General features: G+C 37.0%; 1 protein-coding gene across 5 annotated transcripts in view; it reads left to right on the top strand.

Moving 5' to 3' along the window:
• Nucleotides 1-18,040, top strand: part of LOC101897880 (tyrosine-protein kinase Dnt) — a 212,722-nt gene that overhangs the window by 134,413 nt on the left and 60,269 nt on the right. For 4 of the 5 annotated variants that reach the window (XM_059130942.1, XM_059130939.1, XM_011297550.3 and 1 more), the window contains 5 exons: nucleotides 11,877-12,004; nucleotides 12,827-13,064; nucleotides 13,258-13,426; nucleotides 17,376-17,536; nucleotides 17,800-17,942. In XM_059130942.1, the coding sequence (XP_058986925.1) occupies nucleotides 11,877-12,004; nucleotides 12,827-13,064; nucleotides 13,258-13,426; nucleotides 17,376-17,536; nucleotides 17,800-17,942 (839 nt within the window). The remainder of the gene's footprint in view (nucleotides 1-11,876; nucleotides 12,005-12,826; nucleotides 13,065-13,257; nucleotides 13,427-17,375; nucleotides 17,537-17,799; nucleotides 17,943-18,040) is intronic. The other variant, XM_059130943.1, reaches the window with a different exon arrangement.

Genomic DNA, 18,040 nt, shown 5'->3' on the forward strand with positions numbered 1-18,040 from the left:
AGTTAAGATTTGTTCGAATTGGTCACATTTGCCACGAATTATGACCTTAAAACGGCCAATGGAACCGTCACACACTGCCCGAATGTTGCTCTGTGTTATTTTTGGCCATTCCCGGCGAAGCGCTTGCTTGGGGTAATCGACACTTTGGTATTTTTCAGTGTCAACCTTGTTTTCCAAAATACTCCTGACACAATAGTCCAACGGATTCGTATCTGGAGATTTTGGCGGCCATAGAAGCGAGAAACCTCATTTTGTAACCAATCTTGGGTGGCGCGTGCTGAGTGTGATGGTGCTGAGTCCTGTTGGAATGTCCAAGGCCTGCGGCCAAAATGTTTGCGCGCCCAAGGCTTAAATACACCCTCCAGAATATTTTCGGGATAATATTCGGAATTTATTCTAATAATACGAGCGGAGAGCAACCATCGGCTCTTATAGCGGCCCACACCATCACCATCACACCATGACCGGCGCTTGAGTTCTGATGACCAACCGAATGTGCATATTTTGAGCTGACCTCTTTGGCCAGTAAACACGATCATTTTGTTTGTTTACAAACTGCTGGACAACGAATGTTTTCTCATAGGAGAAAACCAAATTCGGCAGTTCACCACTTTCGGCCAAGCGAAGCAACAACTTTAGCTCTTTTGAGTCTATTTTTTTCTGTTGCGGTGTAAGTTCTTGCACTTTTTGGAATTTCAATGGCTTTACCATTTTCAACATTTTCCGAATGGAATATTGCGATATGTTCGGCTCACGAGCCATATTTCGGCCACTGCGACGCGGGTTTCGATCTTTACTTTTCGAACCATTTCTGCTGATGTTGCTGTTTTCTTCCGTCCACTTCCTTGACGTCGGGCTAAGCTACCAGTATCACGGTAACGAGCGATGGAGCGAGTTTTCCAGCCGAATATTCTCACCAAAATGCTTTTGTACGCTTGTAAACAATATAATGAGCTGTCACTGGAATAATTTTAACAGCTGTCGGACGAGTGGCTTAGAAATGACAGTTAGTTGCAGTTTTTTCATCTCATCCTGTATTAAGATATGTTCAATTTGAAGAATCTTATTTCAGATTTTATTAGAATTATAAATATTTCAAATTTTGACCTCTTGTTTATTTGTTTGTTGTTTGTCGCTATTTTTATGTTTATTTTCCCATTCAGATTTTTTATTATCTTTGTGTATCAGTCTTAGCTTGGGAGTTCTCATTTTACCGTCATTTGTTGCTCTCTCTCTCACACACTCGTATTTATAATTGTGGTTGTCATGCGTAGATGAGGATCTATAAATGCGAGCGAGTAAGAAGCCAGTCCGTGAGGACAGCATTAATCGCGGCTTACCAAAATCGAGATTAAAGAGTTTTTTTGTGTGATGTTTGTATTTTCAATATTAGATTTACCATTTTAATATCATTTATCGTTCTCTTTCACTCACTCGTATTTATAATTACGGACCCTGCTGTTTGTTTATATCTGTGTGTGTGTGTTCATAAACTTGTTATGATAAATGGTTGTGGTTGTCATGTATAGATGAGGATCTATAAATACGAACGAAGCCAGTCAGTCAGGGCAGTATTGAATCGCGACTTCTAAAATTCGAGAGGTGTGTTCTAAGTTGAATGTACGACTCTGTAAATTAGGGACGTATGAAATATTGAAAAATTGCCAGACTCGTAATCTAAGACAACCCGTCATCTTATTTGGTGCAAGTTTCATGGGAAAAATGTCTACACTGGATAACTTAAAAATAAGTATCGGAGTTAGTTCGTGATCAAAAGTGACCATTAATATTCTTTATATAAGTGGGATTTTTTTTTTTTTTTTTTTTTTTTTTTTGAAGAATAATCATTTCTTTCAATTAAATCTCCATTCCTATACTGTTTTCATTTTCAGTCACAAAATAGTTGATTTTGTCCCAATCCCACACATTTATCCTACCTTTGACCTTTTTACATTTAACGCTTTTCTACTACTCGCTTGTTGTTCCACTAACGAGGTCATGTTCCCACCGCTGATTATTATTGCTAATGACCAAACTTCTATTCTGGTAACATGAATTCTTACGTCAATATTTGTTTAATTTAACCAGGAATTTTTAAAGGCGACACCTTATCATTTTGCGTGCAAAAGCAAAACACATTTCTCTTCCCGATTTTGCAATCGGCATTTAAAGCATTCCACCGAGTGGGTAGCTTTTGTTTTGCTTTAGCACTCGCCACGAGACCCTATCCCAAAAAAAACGGGATTTAATTCGGAACTTCCGTCATGGAAACAAAACGCAATCACATTTAGTGTTTCGTAAGCGAACCACTGAGACGACATGAAAAGGCGTTCGTTCAGTCGACATGTCCTTGCTTTGTGTCCACTGTTTCCATAATTCCATTGCTCAGTGCTACTGTTGTTGTTGTTGTTATTGCAACTAGGTTTGTGTGCCTTTTTTGTCGACATTTGATTTAGTTTTAGACTTTTTTTCTTTTGTGCTCCGTTCGTTCGTTCTTTGGTTCATTCGTCGTTTTCTTTTCATCTTCACTTTTATTAATTGCTCAATATGACATCGTAACAAGCTCTTGAGCTGAAAACTTGTGTAGAGGACACTTGAAGTTACAAAATGCTTGTTGAGTTTTTATAAGATTTGTGCTTTGTGCGAAAAGGCAGAACCAATAAAATTTCCTGCTCACACAAAGGCAAATCCCAGGCAAACAAACCAAAAAGAAAAAAAAAAACAGGCCATATTTTGCCCGGCCAAACAAACGACAAGTTGGCCATGGCATGGCAACAGGACATCCATCAACAACCTCAAAATCAAGACAAGAAATTAAGAAATTCTATTTCGTTTTCGAGTTTCCTTTAACATGGCTCCGTTGTTTCCTCATGAGCATCCCGCCCACTCTGAGATGTCCTATTTTGGCAAATGTCCCTGCCACAGACGAATTTTGTATTCATGCGAAAAATGTTTGTAAAACTGTTGCCATTTAAAAATTCATTCGAAATAACTTCATGGCTAGTTGTTGCCGGTTGCCACAGTCTGTGTGTGCTGCGACTCATCCCCTCCCCTGCTGGTAATGTTGTTGGCACTATTATGGTCTTCCATTTCCTTATTACGCATTACTGTGTAGCTCTCAGTGTACGAGCAAGGGGGGAGTTCCAAATGAAATGTCTTGTTTTGTTTTTTTGCGTTTCTAGCCAATGAATGTAATTTGTCGTTTATTTTCCTGTTCCTTGCAAGACCCGCCATCCTCATCATCATCATATCCTGCTGTTCTGTTTTTACCTTCCTTTGACACTCTCCACACAGACGTTGAAGAGGACGAAGAAGATGAAGTATGGCAAAATAGTTCTATCCTTAACTATTCCTGGCTGATTTCTTTGCATTCGTTGCGACTGAAGTGAATGCAATTTTCATCTTTTCATTTCTTATTTACAATGAATTCGTCGTCTCCATTCCGTTTTGTTTGCTTTGTCCAAAGTTCTCCGGACGTTGGAAGGGTGGAAGTAAAAGGAACTGCTGCTGCAACAATAGCAATGGTGTCACTACTACATCATTTGGTGTTGGATGGTACGTTGCAAGTGTAGCATGGACAGGGGTTCACAGGATAATGTTTATGTTGTTGTTGTTGTTGTGACTGTTGTTCTATTACAACTGAAATGCTCACAATTGAATAAAGTTAAGACTAATTGAAGTGTTTAATTCTGAAAAAAGAAAACGAAATGGTTTTATTTTATCGAAACTCAAATTGAGGGTTAATTTTGTAAAGGAAACACTTCTAATGTATGACTAATGAAGTGCCTCGTTTGTGAGAACGGAATGGGGAGTGGCTCAAGAAAAAAAAATTGGCATCTCTTTTAAATTTAATATTTGAATTGTTTTTCTATAAAGCATTTTAATATACACTGTTGTCCAATAAATTCAAAGTCCAAAGTAGGCATTTTAAAAACGAGCTCTAACGATAATTAAAAACTTAAGGTGGAAGACGAAATGATTGTTCTTTTCCCAACGTATATGGATCAATTTTAGGGTAAGAATATATCTGCCATGATAATTCCACTTGGAACCAATATTCCGTTTTCTTTAAAGAATATTACTCCAATTTTAAAACTCTTAGTCCTACGTCTACAGGGGTTATATTTCATATATTTTATACGACAACAAATTCGAAAGCATCAATCGGTACTGTTAGCAGCTGCCTACCCACCGCCAATGCTACCCAATATTATTTCCATATTGGCATTTTATTTAATTTTAGGGCTAATATTCCAATATATATTCTGGAGTTGAACAATTCGGTAACTCATTTCTCTTTTTTTGAGAGCCGAGATTATGGCAATATAGGCAAATATTTTCCACATTCATGAAATTTGGAGAAAATCGGCACTCTTAGCTTTGTATATAATTAGTTACCAGTTATTATTGACAGAAATGTTGAGATTGCTGGGTTAGAAGAAAATCGGCTATAAATTTTATATTTTTTGCCGATATATTAGTGAAAATTAGGGAAGGTACCGATGAGGGCCTTTATTTCGCACCTTAAAATAGTAATTCAAATATTATGATGTTGGATGTTTAAACCAAATCAAATACTCTCTTCGCGTTTTAAAACTAACTTCTTTTTCTTTTGACCATTTGCGTGCTAAGTATTAAGGTGAGGGTACATAAGCAGCTTAACATCATGGCTAGGCATATTAATGTCAAATTATAATAAAAAAACTACAGCAGGATTCAAGTGCGACTCTGACATCCCTTTATCAAATGCCACAAAATATGCCAAGCGAATACTTCAAGCTGTTTTTGTATTCACACCTTAGAAGGAGTAAGCCAACATTGTCAATTTTGTCAATATATTTTTACTTGTTGCGCCCCAACCTACCAGCCTAGGTAAGGTCTTGATAGATCGACGCCAAAAGTCGTGAATCGTGTGTTCTTCAAAGGAATATTGGGTCTAAATCCTTTATTCCTATGATATAATGAATTTGTCTACTTAGAATATAGTGATAAACAAGTAAAATAGTTGCGGTAGAACTCATTAGGACCATCAAATCGAAATTTAAAACAAATCCGTTGAATAGTGTCGTTATATGTGTAGTATACGAAGACTGCACCTGCATATTTTGAAGTATCCATTTCGAACTTCAAGTACGAAATTGGAAACAATTCCGATGACTAATGTTGCTTACACGTGGGCTATACGAAGACATAGGTTGTAATATCCATTACGAACTTCAAATTTGAAACAATTCCTGTCAACATAGTCTCTAATACCATAAAAATACCGAATATTGGGAGTATATGGGGGCTATACCAAGACGTGGACCTGCATAAGTAATTTTTTTTCATGGGTTGTAGTACCCATTGAGATCTTCCAATAAGAAATTTTAAACAATTGTGGTCTATAATGTCGCTAAAATCATCACAATGCCGAATATTGAGAGATGCCTTTATATGAGGGCTATATGAAAACATGAACCGACATGGTCCATTATCGAACTTAACCTTCCTACTGACAAAATACGCATGTGTGCAAAATTTTAGCCTTCTTTTGGCCTTTATAGCTTTCATTGGGACAACATTAAATTCTTTTACTCACTCGTATTTATAATTACTATCGCATTTGTTGTTTACATGCATTGGTTTGTGTATGTGTGAGTGTGTGCTCAAAGGTGAATAGACGAGGTTGCCATTTCGTTGCAGCATTGTCCAATGTTCTAGTTTGTGATTCTGATGACGAGCTATAAATACGAGTGAGTAGGAAGCCAGTCAGTCAGTTATGTAATGAATTTCGACTAGTAAACGTCGATTATTAAAGAAGTAAAGCTATGTGCTAAGTAGAATGTGAACTGTATAAACTAAAGTCTTCTGTGAATTCTTGAATAAATCATTGCAAAACATGTAATCTCACAAAGAGCTCTCATTTAGGGGGTTCAACTTTAATCGAAATGGTTACTACATTCTATGACAGAAAATTGCGTATATAGGTTCACGTCTGTGTAGGCCCCAATATAACGGTAACTCCCAATATTCGGTATTTTTATGGGTTTAGTAGTATTTTTCATTTTTTTTTTTTTTTGTGACTTGCCAATTTTTTCCAAATGGTGGAGGATACTCAAAGTTCGACCCGGCCGATCTTACTGTTTTAACTTTTTTTTTATTTATTTTTTGAAAATATTAAAATCAATTAATTTGCTCCAGATAATTTTGTATTTGACATTTCTTTTCCATATACAATCGAGTACAAGATCTATAAAGAGGTGTGACTCATTAGTTCTGGTTGAACGTTAATATAAAAAACTCACAGCTCTACTTGCTATGCGTCTCCAAAATAAAAATATGGAAATTTATTCACAATATTGTATTGTATTTCGACATCAAAATTTGTAGTCAGATGAGCTTACTGTGTGACCTATTCATAATATAGCGATGATAGAGTATGTCCATCTCTCGAGATAGCATGCAAGGTTACCCTCAAAGGGAGTTCAAGAATAGTGGTATAAAGCGCAATTTTCGAAAATATGACCAATTGGTCCATTATTTCTAGCACTTCCCTGGTTTAAGTAAAATTGTCTCGATTTGTTTCAATTTGGTACAATCTTAATTATTCCTATTGGTTCACTTATACTGATACAAAAAATAAAAGAACACGGCCTGCACATTAGCCATCTCCAATTTATTTAGCACTTCTATAATATAGGAGTCAGATTACGTGTTTAGGATATGCTTGGATAATACATTTACCCATACATGCTAAATTATATCCAAAGATCCCTACGCCAAATTGAAACCAATATAAAACAAACATTCTTATCACATCATCAATTTCAAGAAAATTAAGTGCTAATTTTTCTTGCCTCCATTAAAGTATCAAATTTTCTGCCATTTCCCATCTCCATTACGGCATCACTTAAACAAAATTGCCTATCAATTTTCCATAAATCATTCAAACACATCTTTGCACCACTGAAATGACAAACGATTTCTTTCTATTTTTTTATCGGCCTCAATGGAGTATCGAAAACAAGAAGAAGGGGGAGGGGAAAACCTCCAGACAATTAATAACATAATTTCTCAACTATTCTATTTATTTTGGTGAGATTTGCTTCGAAGTGACTAATGATCATCTGCCGGACATTGTTTGCAGTTCATCAAACTTGATTTATTGTTCAACTGCAACAATTCGGTCAATCAAAGTAATTTTTTTTCTTTTTTCATTTTTTGCCGGTCCCCTCCTCCAAAATACACACCTATGGTATTAAGAGGCCACAGCTTATTCTCCTAGCTTCTGCTTTCATTGTCTGTTGTGGCCATCCATTCTTACCACTGGCCATAATTCTTGGTTGTTGGCTGTGTTATGTGACTTTTATTTGTCGCCAAACACACAATCTCTTTTTCGCTGTTCCAAACTTTTGCCACATATTCTTGCAAACAGGGGGCAAACAGATAACAACACGTATGCGAACAATAGATGAAAAGGAAGAAGGTGGGAATGCGGGGTGGGGGGAAAAAGGAAACATTAAATCTCTCAAGAATTTCATTTAGAGCTTCCGTACATCCAGTCGGGATGACAACCAGAACACAAAACATTTCCTTTTTTGCCGTTTGCTGCACAGATATATTGTGAACTGCAAACACGAAGCACCAAACACGAAAGCAAAGCAACAGCAGTAAACAGAGTAAACAGTTAATTTCTATTTAGTTTAGTTTAGTCCTTTCGCCTTTTTTGTACGAAACGAAAATTGATTTAGGATTCGTTTGTTGTTACTCCTCTTGTATGTTGTTACAAGGAAGTACACAGTGTAATTCATTCCTACAGCCATTCATTCAGCCATGAAGAATTGCTGCACCACCTTGTTCCAATGGGGTTTAAGGGTGTGTGGGAGGTGTGGGAGGTGTAGCAAGCCATAAAGAAAAAAGCCACAGTGGTTCAGACAAGTTAAGGAAGTGTTAATAGTTATCTCCATAACTGCAATGACGAGAAAATTTCAGAGAAAATAGACATATTTCAAAAAATAGTATTCAATTGCTGGGCAATCACATGTCGGGGTAAGGGATGGTGGTTGGCGGGGTCAAAGTGTCATCTGTTGTTGTCGTTGAAAGTCATATCTCGATGACACAACATCTGTGGAAATATCATGCAACATATCCATTTGGAAACCTTTTGTAATTGTGTCCTTCAATAGTTCGCCACCGTCCATTAGGTTTTATTGTCTTGGACACATTTCGATGTGAGTTAATTAAGTTTATGGCCACATTAGTTTTATTGTTATTCTCTCGTTTTTATTTTTTCTCAATAATGAATTTGGGGAATCGGTCTAAATTATTAAAACGCACATCAAGTCAATATAGGAATATCTTAAAAGTTGGAATAAATAAATAAAAATAATATTTTCATATATTCTTAATTTTTCTTAAAGAAACCCCTATTACATTTTTGATAAACAAACAATTGAGAATTTTGGGATATTGCGGATTTCTTCAATTTTCTTAAAAAAAAATTCTTCCGTCTGTCTGTCCATCTGAGGAAATCACTCTAGATTCCGAACGAAATGAAGTGGGTTGATAAAAGTTTACATAGATGTATGTTGGGTCTGCAGGACTTTTAGTATTGAAAATGGGCTATATAATTCCACGTTTTGGTATAGCCCCCATATAACTGTACCGAAAAATTTAAGGTATTTTGTAAGGTTCAGTTACATTTTAAACCGAATTTGCTTTTAATTGGCAGCATATGTTCCCATTATGTAATAAACATTCTTGCATATAACTGTCAATATAGCTCGAAGTTTTGGTATAGTCTCCATATTCGCTTTTTTGATGATTTGTGCCACACTGTGCCACCGAAAATGTTTAAAATTTAGAATTTGAAGTTCCTATTGGATACTACAGTCTATGACTGAAAATTGTTCATACAGATCCCGGTCTTCGCATAGACCCCATATAACGTTATCTCCCCATTTTCGGTATTTTAATTATTTTGGCGACATATCCTCGGGCATTGTTAGGGATGTCCTATTGTTAGTTCGTAATGAGTGCTACCGAAAATTGCCTACATACAGGTCCACGTCATCATATAGGTTTCATATAACAGTATCTCCCTATATTCGGTATGTTGATGATTTTATGCACCGGAATCATTTTATTCACAGGAAATTCCGTATTTAATGTTCCTGATGTGTACCGCAGCCTATGACAAAATTACATATACGGGTTCAGAACTTCGTATAGCCCTCTTATATCGGAGCAACCCTATATTCAATGTTTTTACGATTTTAGCGACATTATTTCTGGAATTGTTTCACATCTGTTGGAAAATGTGATCCGCTTAATTTTGGCAAAACATGAAATAGGGCTACCCTACGTGGGCAGAAATACAGGTTACTTACCGTTAATGCACAGAAGCCTAGACCAAATATTTGTCCATACATAAGAATTTGGTATTTGAAAAAAAATCGGACATATTCCCCAGAAAGAACACAAGGCTTAAATTGATTTTAAGGGCTATGTACGGATTAACTTGTTTCAAAGTATTTTTTTTCTTTGGTGGAGGAAATACCCTATTACCCCGTTGTTCGTCCCGAAGTTGGCGTACAAACTGATATAGACAAATAGCCAATAAGCCGACGACGATTCAAACCTAAAAACCAGTACAGAAAGTCTTAAAGTCGGGCGACTTTATGATACCCTACACCACTTTGCTAATTTAGTAGATCTCCGCATAACAATTAAAAGTTTTAATTGGGAGAATTCCATCATACACGCTATGATTATAATTATAATATAAAGTTCAAAGGAGTAAATATGCCGAAGCATTTGTATTTTTTAAATTCGGACTTGTATTGCCCATTTGGTGCACAATTCATTTGAAATCGGATAAAGATATATATGGGAGAAATATCCAAATCGGAACCGACCTCGATAAAATTTGGCAAAGATATTTCTAAACTGTATTTGATATATTTCCCTGAATATCTTTGTTACGGAGTGCATATTACGGCTGTGGGTAACAAATATAACAAATCGGATGAACAGAATATATGGGAGCTATAGCTATATCCGAACCGATCTTCACCAAATTTGGCGTACTAGCTTCTAGACTCAATTCGGTCGTAAGTGCCAAATTCCATCCCATTTGGACAAATATTAGACGTTTGGTGCACAATCAAAGGTAAATCGGATGAAGTTATATATGGGAGCTATATCCAAATCTGAACCGATCTCGATAAAATTTAGCAAATGTATTTCTGAACTGTATTTGATATATTTCCCCAAATATTATTGTTACAGAGTGCATATTACGGCTGCGGAGGACAAAAATAACAAATCAGATGAACAATATATATGGGAGCTATATCTAAATTTTGACCGATTATCTCCAATTTCAATAGGGTTCGTCCTTGGGCCAAACAAATGTTGTTTGGAAAATTTCATCTCAATCGGATAATAAATGCGACCTGCATTTTCTTCACAAGAATACATGGACAGACGGAAGCACCGACAGACGGATAGACGGACTGACATGCACAAATCAACTCAGAAAGTGATTCTATGGAGATCCTCAAAAGTAACAATGGGTCTATCTCGCTTCCGTCTTCATGTTACAAACAAATGCACAAAGTCATAATACCCTTACCACTAAGTGGTGTAGGGTATAAAGAAGAAACCGTAGCGTATATTATAGAAATACCGCAGCATTTATGCGCAACGGTCATTGAAAAATTCAGTAAAATATCGCGTGTGTGCCAGCAAAGCGGCGGAGACCATTCGCACAACATCTCGTTCTATACATAACCTAACTTTTTCTAAATTTCTCTTTTTTTTCTAAAATTTAAAATTTGCGTTCTAGTTGGGGCTTCTTTAATATGTGCCTAATTTGAGGCAATTCGGAGATTTAGTGTCTTTATTTATTTACGGGTAAACATTTCAGTGCAAACTTCTGTTTTTGTAGACAGCAACTCCTCAAATTTGATAACTTGATCCAGCGATTTTCACAATTCAATTTTACCAGAGAAGTTTTGAATAGTGAAGCAGTTATAAAATATATTGTATTATATAAATACAAAAGAAAATCTGAAATAATTTTTAATTGCAAAAATAGAGATTTTTTAGGTTTATTTGAAGATCATTTTTGAAAGTCTTCAGAAATTTTAAAATCTTCACAGAATTTTTTTTTTAAAGAGAAATCCCATCCCTAGAACCTCACCACTGTTTACCAAATAGTGAAACACAGAATCTCTGCTTATCCCTACATTCACTTATCTACAAAGGAACAACTTTTCGGTGAATTGATAGAACCACCACTAACAACAACTAAAACAACACGAAAAAGAATTGCAAGGATACACAAATTACAATAAAAGAGAGCAAAATAACAAGAAATTTATGGGAGTTGTTTGTTTATATTTATATATTGTGTTTCTTTTCATTATTGGTTCGATGCTGCCGCGCTGTTCCTGCTTCTTGATGCTGTTACCACCACTTTTCTTTGGCTTGCAACACACGACCCGGCATGCGACTTTACATGGGAATTTAACTCATTGATATCATCTATTGTTGTTGGCTGTCTGATACAACAATGCTGTGGCTTATTACATTCACGTGTGTTGTTGTTTTTGTTGTTGCTGTTGGATGTCAACATGGCTCTGCCGTCGGTAATGTTCCTTTCGTGTTGTGGCAACAACATAAACTACCAAACTTTATGCCAAAAACAACGACAATATGAAATAATAATAACAATAACAACAATGTAACATTTGGTGTGAAAATAATATCATTCACAACAAAAACAACAACAACAACGCCAAATATTCTCCACGACTTCTACGATGACGATGCCTTGCCTTGAATGGTGACGCAAATGTGCGATTTGTCCAACACTTTGTAAATGGCAGAATTGGAAGCGGATTTATTCTACGTTCACGAGGGAACAATAAACACATACGCAATGCACTTCACCGTGCCGGTGCCGGCAGATGTACATGACCTCGAATTCTCATGGCAAAGTCTTACAGCTTATCCGGTAAGTTTTTATAATAACAACATTTATCAAATACACTCCCCCCACCCACGCAACCCACACAACCCACACACACACACTCCCTCTCACATTTCCATTCAAACCAAAATACTTAAGCCAGATTGCCAGTCAGCCAGCCAGCAATCCAGCTGACAAACAAACATTAACCGCACAAAACATTTAAACTCTTACCGCAAACACTATACATACGCCAAACACGCCAATTCGCCACCACCTCCACCAATAACTCATCACACCTTATTGTGAGCAACACCTCGCACCCCATCCCACCCTCCAAATCCTCCCACCCACACACACACTTACGTCACATAACGCCATACGCCGATAATGTGTGGTTGTGTTACACGATATTTTAGAGTTAATGTGCCAATGTAAGTGTAAACATTAGTGACGGAGTGACTGCCTGCCTGCCTGGGTAGCTATAGCTATCTGGCTGGCTGGTTGTGTGTCTGGGCGAGTGTTTGAGCAGACCTTTGTCTGTCTATCTGCTCCTGTCTATTGCTTTGTCCATCTTCATGTGTTTGTGCAAGGAGCGCACTTTTTGTGTGTGTGGCTTTATTATAAATTTCTATCTGTTTGACTGTCCGTCCCAGAGAATTTGGTGGGAGTTCTGGATATTACTGCTGCTGCTGCTGTTTCTGGTGCCCTTAGCTTGCAGCCAACCAACCATCCAACCAACTAACCACTCAAAAACCAATTTGCACTCCATTAACCACCAATTTTTTCTATTTATTTTCTTCCCCCTCTCTGCTCCATTTGCGCCCGCCTCGGATCCCACATGCCCGCTTGCTCCACCATACATAGCTGCCATATGCAATTACCATCGATTATGACCATGATCAGGAGGCCTTGGCTACACCCACCCTCAGCATACCGGAGAAGGGCTATGTGCCACAGCAGGTGGAAACGTTTTCTGTGCATTTGCCCTGTAGCGGCAACATCAGCGAGCAGGTCCCACTCAGCATAAACATGCTGGTGCGGGGACCGCCACGCCATAATGATACCAAATTACATTTTAAGCGTAATAAAATCTGTATCAAAGGTAAGTGCCCCCCATGGTTTGGCAATTTTTATTTTCTCACCACCACCACCATTTCATGTCGGCATCACTGCCAAGTGACGAACGAACGAACTGAAAACGAAGAAGTAGAAGAATAGGAAGAATAAATCATGTGTTTTTGCATCCCATCCCATCGCTTTGTCGAATAATATGCGTTTCTTTTATTCAATTCAAGGTCTATTTCCAGCTCCAAATCAATCACCGGCTCCTGCTCATGCTCCCTCTCAGGGTCCTGCACTGCTGGGCGCTGCAGCCTGTGCCCTGGGCTTGGTCTTGGTTGTGGGTCTAATAGCCAGCACCATGTATCTGAGGGCACGCAAACAAATACGCCAGGACTCATTGCAGTAAGTATGCAGAAAATATATATTAACCTAATGGCATTTCATGGAAAGAGAGATCCACAAGAAAAAAAAAATAACAGAATGTAAAATTGGAAAATTGAATAGAGTAGCGTTTTTTGAGGTGTAAATCCAATCAATGGCAGCAGATGTTAAAAACTTTGAGGTGGGAAAAATATAAATGAATAGAATAAAATGGATTCTTATAATGGGAAGGACTTTCTCCTACTTAGACGTTAAGGTGTTTATACTTTTGAACAGGCCTCTAGTATGAAATTTTTTGCCATTATAGCTAGAAGTAACCGAAAGATTGGGAGGAAAGTGTAAATACACTTCCAAACTAAAATTTCCAATTTACGATTCCAAAAGAGTTGTCTGAGCTGATTTCAAAACTGCAAATTTAAATGAATAAAATTATATGAGATTACGATTTTGAAATATTTTATTGTTAGGAAGAAAAACTAGAAATGTCTTCGATTTATGTTTTTTACCAGGAAAAGTTGGGAAAAAGTAATTTTCAAAATTGACCTAACTTTAAACCGAAATAGGAAAAATGTTACCCTATGCCTTAAAAAAGTATGTCAATGAGTACAATTTTCTCATAATTAATTTTATTTAAGTTTCAGTTTGAATCGGAAGCGTACTTCTATTGTTAACATGTGCTCTACCCGACAAAAAAAAAAAAAACTTTTGCAAGTTTGGGTCAAAGAGATTTTAGTTCTACTCTTATTTTTGATGAATATCTTCTTGAAAATATGAATAGTATGGGGGAAGAATTCCTTGAAGTGCACTTCTCGAGGAGACCAGCCCCATTCTGTCATTTAGTAGGCCGGATCTAAAAATTGTTGTACTGCAGTATTATATGTCTTACCACAAGATGGGACAACAGTGTTCCTCATTAATGTAGACTATGCGAAGACGAAGAGAAGAACAAGCTCCCTTCTAGAGCTTAGTTGGTCTGATTTAAAATTCGTGGTAGGCTTACTGCCTGGCCACTGAAGTTTACACAAGAAAGGGTAAAGAAAATTTCAATAATTTCTGCTACCGACGCTCAATAAAGTCGTTTTAAGGATTTTTGGGCTATTAGCTATTTCAAGAAGACACTTATCGAGGTAGGTTGCAGGTCTTTCCGGGTCCCAATGCATAGTAGAATAATGCTGAATGAAATGACTGATGAATTAGTTCGGGGTCATAGAAGAGCTCAAGAGTCTCTTTATAGATAAGCTCAATGAAGCCTTTACAGACGACCTTAAGAAATTATTTATAGACGAGCTCAATGTAAAGCGAGCCGGATTCCCTATGGACGACCCGATGGGATTCCTTATGGACGACCCACTGGGATTTCTTAAAGAAGAGCTGATGGAAGTAAATATAAATGAGCTGTAGGAAGCCTTAAATTAGAAACTGTTTTAAAGAAAATTCTTGCGGATGAATCTATAGAAGGATATGTAAAGGATATACAAGGACGAGTATTTTCCGACGAAATGCTTCAGCTCAAGGGAATCGTAAAGACGAGCTGAAAGAAGTATTTTTAGAAACAAACAAACAAAACCAATCTCTATCAAATGAGATAGTTTTTAGAGTACAAGAAGAAAATGTTGAGCTTTTGGGGATAACAGCCGAAGAGTCTGAACAGATTTCATAATTTATAGCAAAGATAGCAGAAAAAGTCACCAATATATATCATCCTTATATAATATCAATTTTCAGAGGTTATCAGAAATATCATCAGCTGTAAAGTTTGAAGCAAATCGCATTTTATGTTATTCGATTTGCCGTAGATAATGAACCTTTGTAGAGAAGTTACCTAAAGCGATGGATCGGTATTGTATAGCAAACTTTGGATTCTCCATCGAAATTTTTCGTGCTTTCTAGCCAGACAGGCATAGACTGACTCCAAAAGTCATGGATGAGATTTCATCCTCAGAGACATGGGTTGAGCATTCATTTGAGGGAATCAATATAATGTTGGCACACAAATTTAATTAAGAGATTATATTGTGTGTCTGAAGGTGTATTACCGTTACTTCGCTCTAAAACAGGATCGGGCAGAGTTGCTCTTTTTTCTTCTCCCAACTGTGTTACTCTTTTACTTTTTATATCCTCCACCTTGGAAAGGAGGGTATATTAACTTAGTCATTCCGTTTGTAACATCCTTAAATATTCGTCGTAGACCCCATAAAGTATATATATTCATAATCAGATGTCCGTCTGTCTGTCTGTTGAAATCACGATACAGCCCACATTATTTGACGTAGAGCGCCAAAATTTAGCAGAGCAATTGGTATTGTGTCTAGAATGGTTGGTATTGAAAATGAGATATATCGGTCCACGTTCTGGTATAGTCCCCATATAACGGTACCTCACGATATTCGGTATTTTGATGATTTATGCCACATTTTTTCACGGATTTGTCTGAAAATTGGTATTTGTAGGTCATAACGGGTCCCTGTACGTGTGGCAAAACATTGCATGTATAGGTCCACGTTTTGGTATAGCCCCCATATAATGGTACCTCCCGATATTCGATATTTTGATTATTTTTGCCACATTTTTTTTAACGGATTTGTCTAAAAATTGGTATTTGTTGGTCATAATGGGTTCCAGCTCCGGTGGCGAAACATTGCATGTATGGGTCCCCATATAACGGTACCTCCCGATATTCGGTATTTTGATGGTTTTTGCCACATTTTTTCACTGATTTGTCTAAAAATTGGTATTTGTGAGTCATAATGGGTCCAAGTTCGTGTGGCGAGTCATTGTAATTATAGGTCCACGTTTTTGTATAGCTCCCATATAACGGTACCTCCCGATATTCGGTAATTTGATGATTTTTGCCACATTTTTTCACATATTTGTCTGAAAATTGGTGTTTGTAGGTCATAATGGTTTCTAGCTCCGTTGACGAAACCTTGCATGTGTAGGTCCACGATTTGGTATACCCCCATATAACGGTACCTCCCGATATTCGGCATTTTAATGGTTTTTGCCACATTTCTTCTTATGTTTCCTTTACCCTAAAGTGGAGGGTATTAAAAGTTTGGCCCGGCCGAACGTAATGCTTTTTTACTTGTTTGTTTTTAAATGGGTTTGATTGTGAGTACGGGAAGAATTACGCTCATTGAAGCCATGCGGGCTGCTCCCTGCTCTAAAGCCTTGAAATTTTATAATGTTCTTAATGAAATAGAACAGTGTTAGGTCGTTTGTTCGGGATACCATAGCATTTTGTTGTTGCAAAATGGTAAGGTTTAATCCCTCTATTGTTATTTTTATAAAAACAACGTTTGTTTATAATTAAATAAAATTAATTAAATAAATAAATAAAATTTAATTAAATATATTTTTTAAAGCAGCTCATTCTAATCTACGTCTTTATTGCATTTTTGTAATGCCTCTTGTTTAGTTTTTTACAGTCTGTAATAATATTTTTACGACCATTTTTAAATCCCATATTATTAATGAAAGAGATGTAAAGCAGCTGTTTATGGCATACAGGATTAATATAGTTTATTAGACGTATTATAAAGCTGTATAACTTCAAAACATATAATAAAATAATAACAACGCAGGCAGTCATAAACTGCTTGGTCAAAATCTGTTACAAATATTTAATAGACCCAACAAGTAAAGCCTTAGGTCATAAATTCAGCAATTCGTCTTAAAGTTACATCTTGCTCTGCCGTCTCCGCAACAACCCCATCATTTTATTTGACAGTAAAATAATTTATCTTTTTTTTTTTGGATGCCACAGAATGGCAATTTAGTCATTTAGAGTAACATCTTATTACTTATTGTTGTTATTGTTGTTGTTAACAACCAACAAGACAACAACAGCATCCTATTAGGCAAACACGCCAGTAGTTAACCTGCTTTAAATGGTTTTGTGTAGCCGGGCTTTAGCCCCTGATTAATTGACGTAATTAATCCTGATTATTTCTTTTGTTTGTTTGTTTAGCACCAGTTTTACGACAGCCGCTTATGGTAGCCATCAAAATGTTTTCATACGTCTGGATCCCTTGGGAAGGCCACCCAGTGCGAACAGTGGTTCCTATGCCACCATTGCCAGTCTCAATAAGTATCCCCTGGAGACGAAGAAGTCCTGCAACATATTTGAAAGTGAGTTGATGTCTATTTTTATTTGTTCCGAATACAAACATACACACAAACTCACACACACACTCACGTACACAAACATGCAAATCTTTGCTTTGCTCTTCAGGGGCTATTATTATTATCATCATCGTCCTGTTGATATAACAGAAATAATAGAGCGAGCGAAGATGATTCCCACCACTAATGTTGACACGATGATGTTTGTATTTATTAATGTTTTTGCTTTCTCTTTCTCTCCACTTTTTATTTTTTGCTTTTCTTTGCAGAGTTTCGCAGCTCCCCAACACCATCACCATATGCAACAGCTTTACTGCCCATGGGCGATCAGATAGCAGAGACAATTTATTCCAAGCCAGAATCGGTGTGTCCCTCGAGAATATCCTATTATGCTTCTTCGCAGCTAACCCAGGTATGTGCCATGAATCTAAGACAAAGAATCGAAGTTTTCTTTTCCTCTGTTTTGGGGGTAGCGAGTGGGTGGTTATTTGAACAAATGTGGGTGGGGAG

Source organism: Musca domestica, unplaced genomic scaffold, assembly GCF_030504385.1.
Source record: "Musca domestica strain aabys unplaced genomic scaffold, Musca_domestica.polishedcontigs.V.1.1 8, whole genome shotgun sequence".
NCBI lineage: Eukaryota > Metazoa > Arthropoda > Insecta > Diptera > Muscidae > Musca > Musca domestica.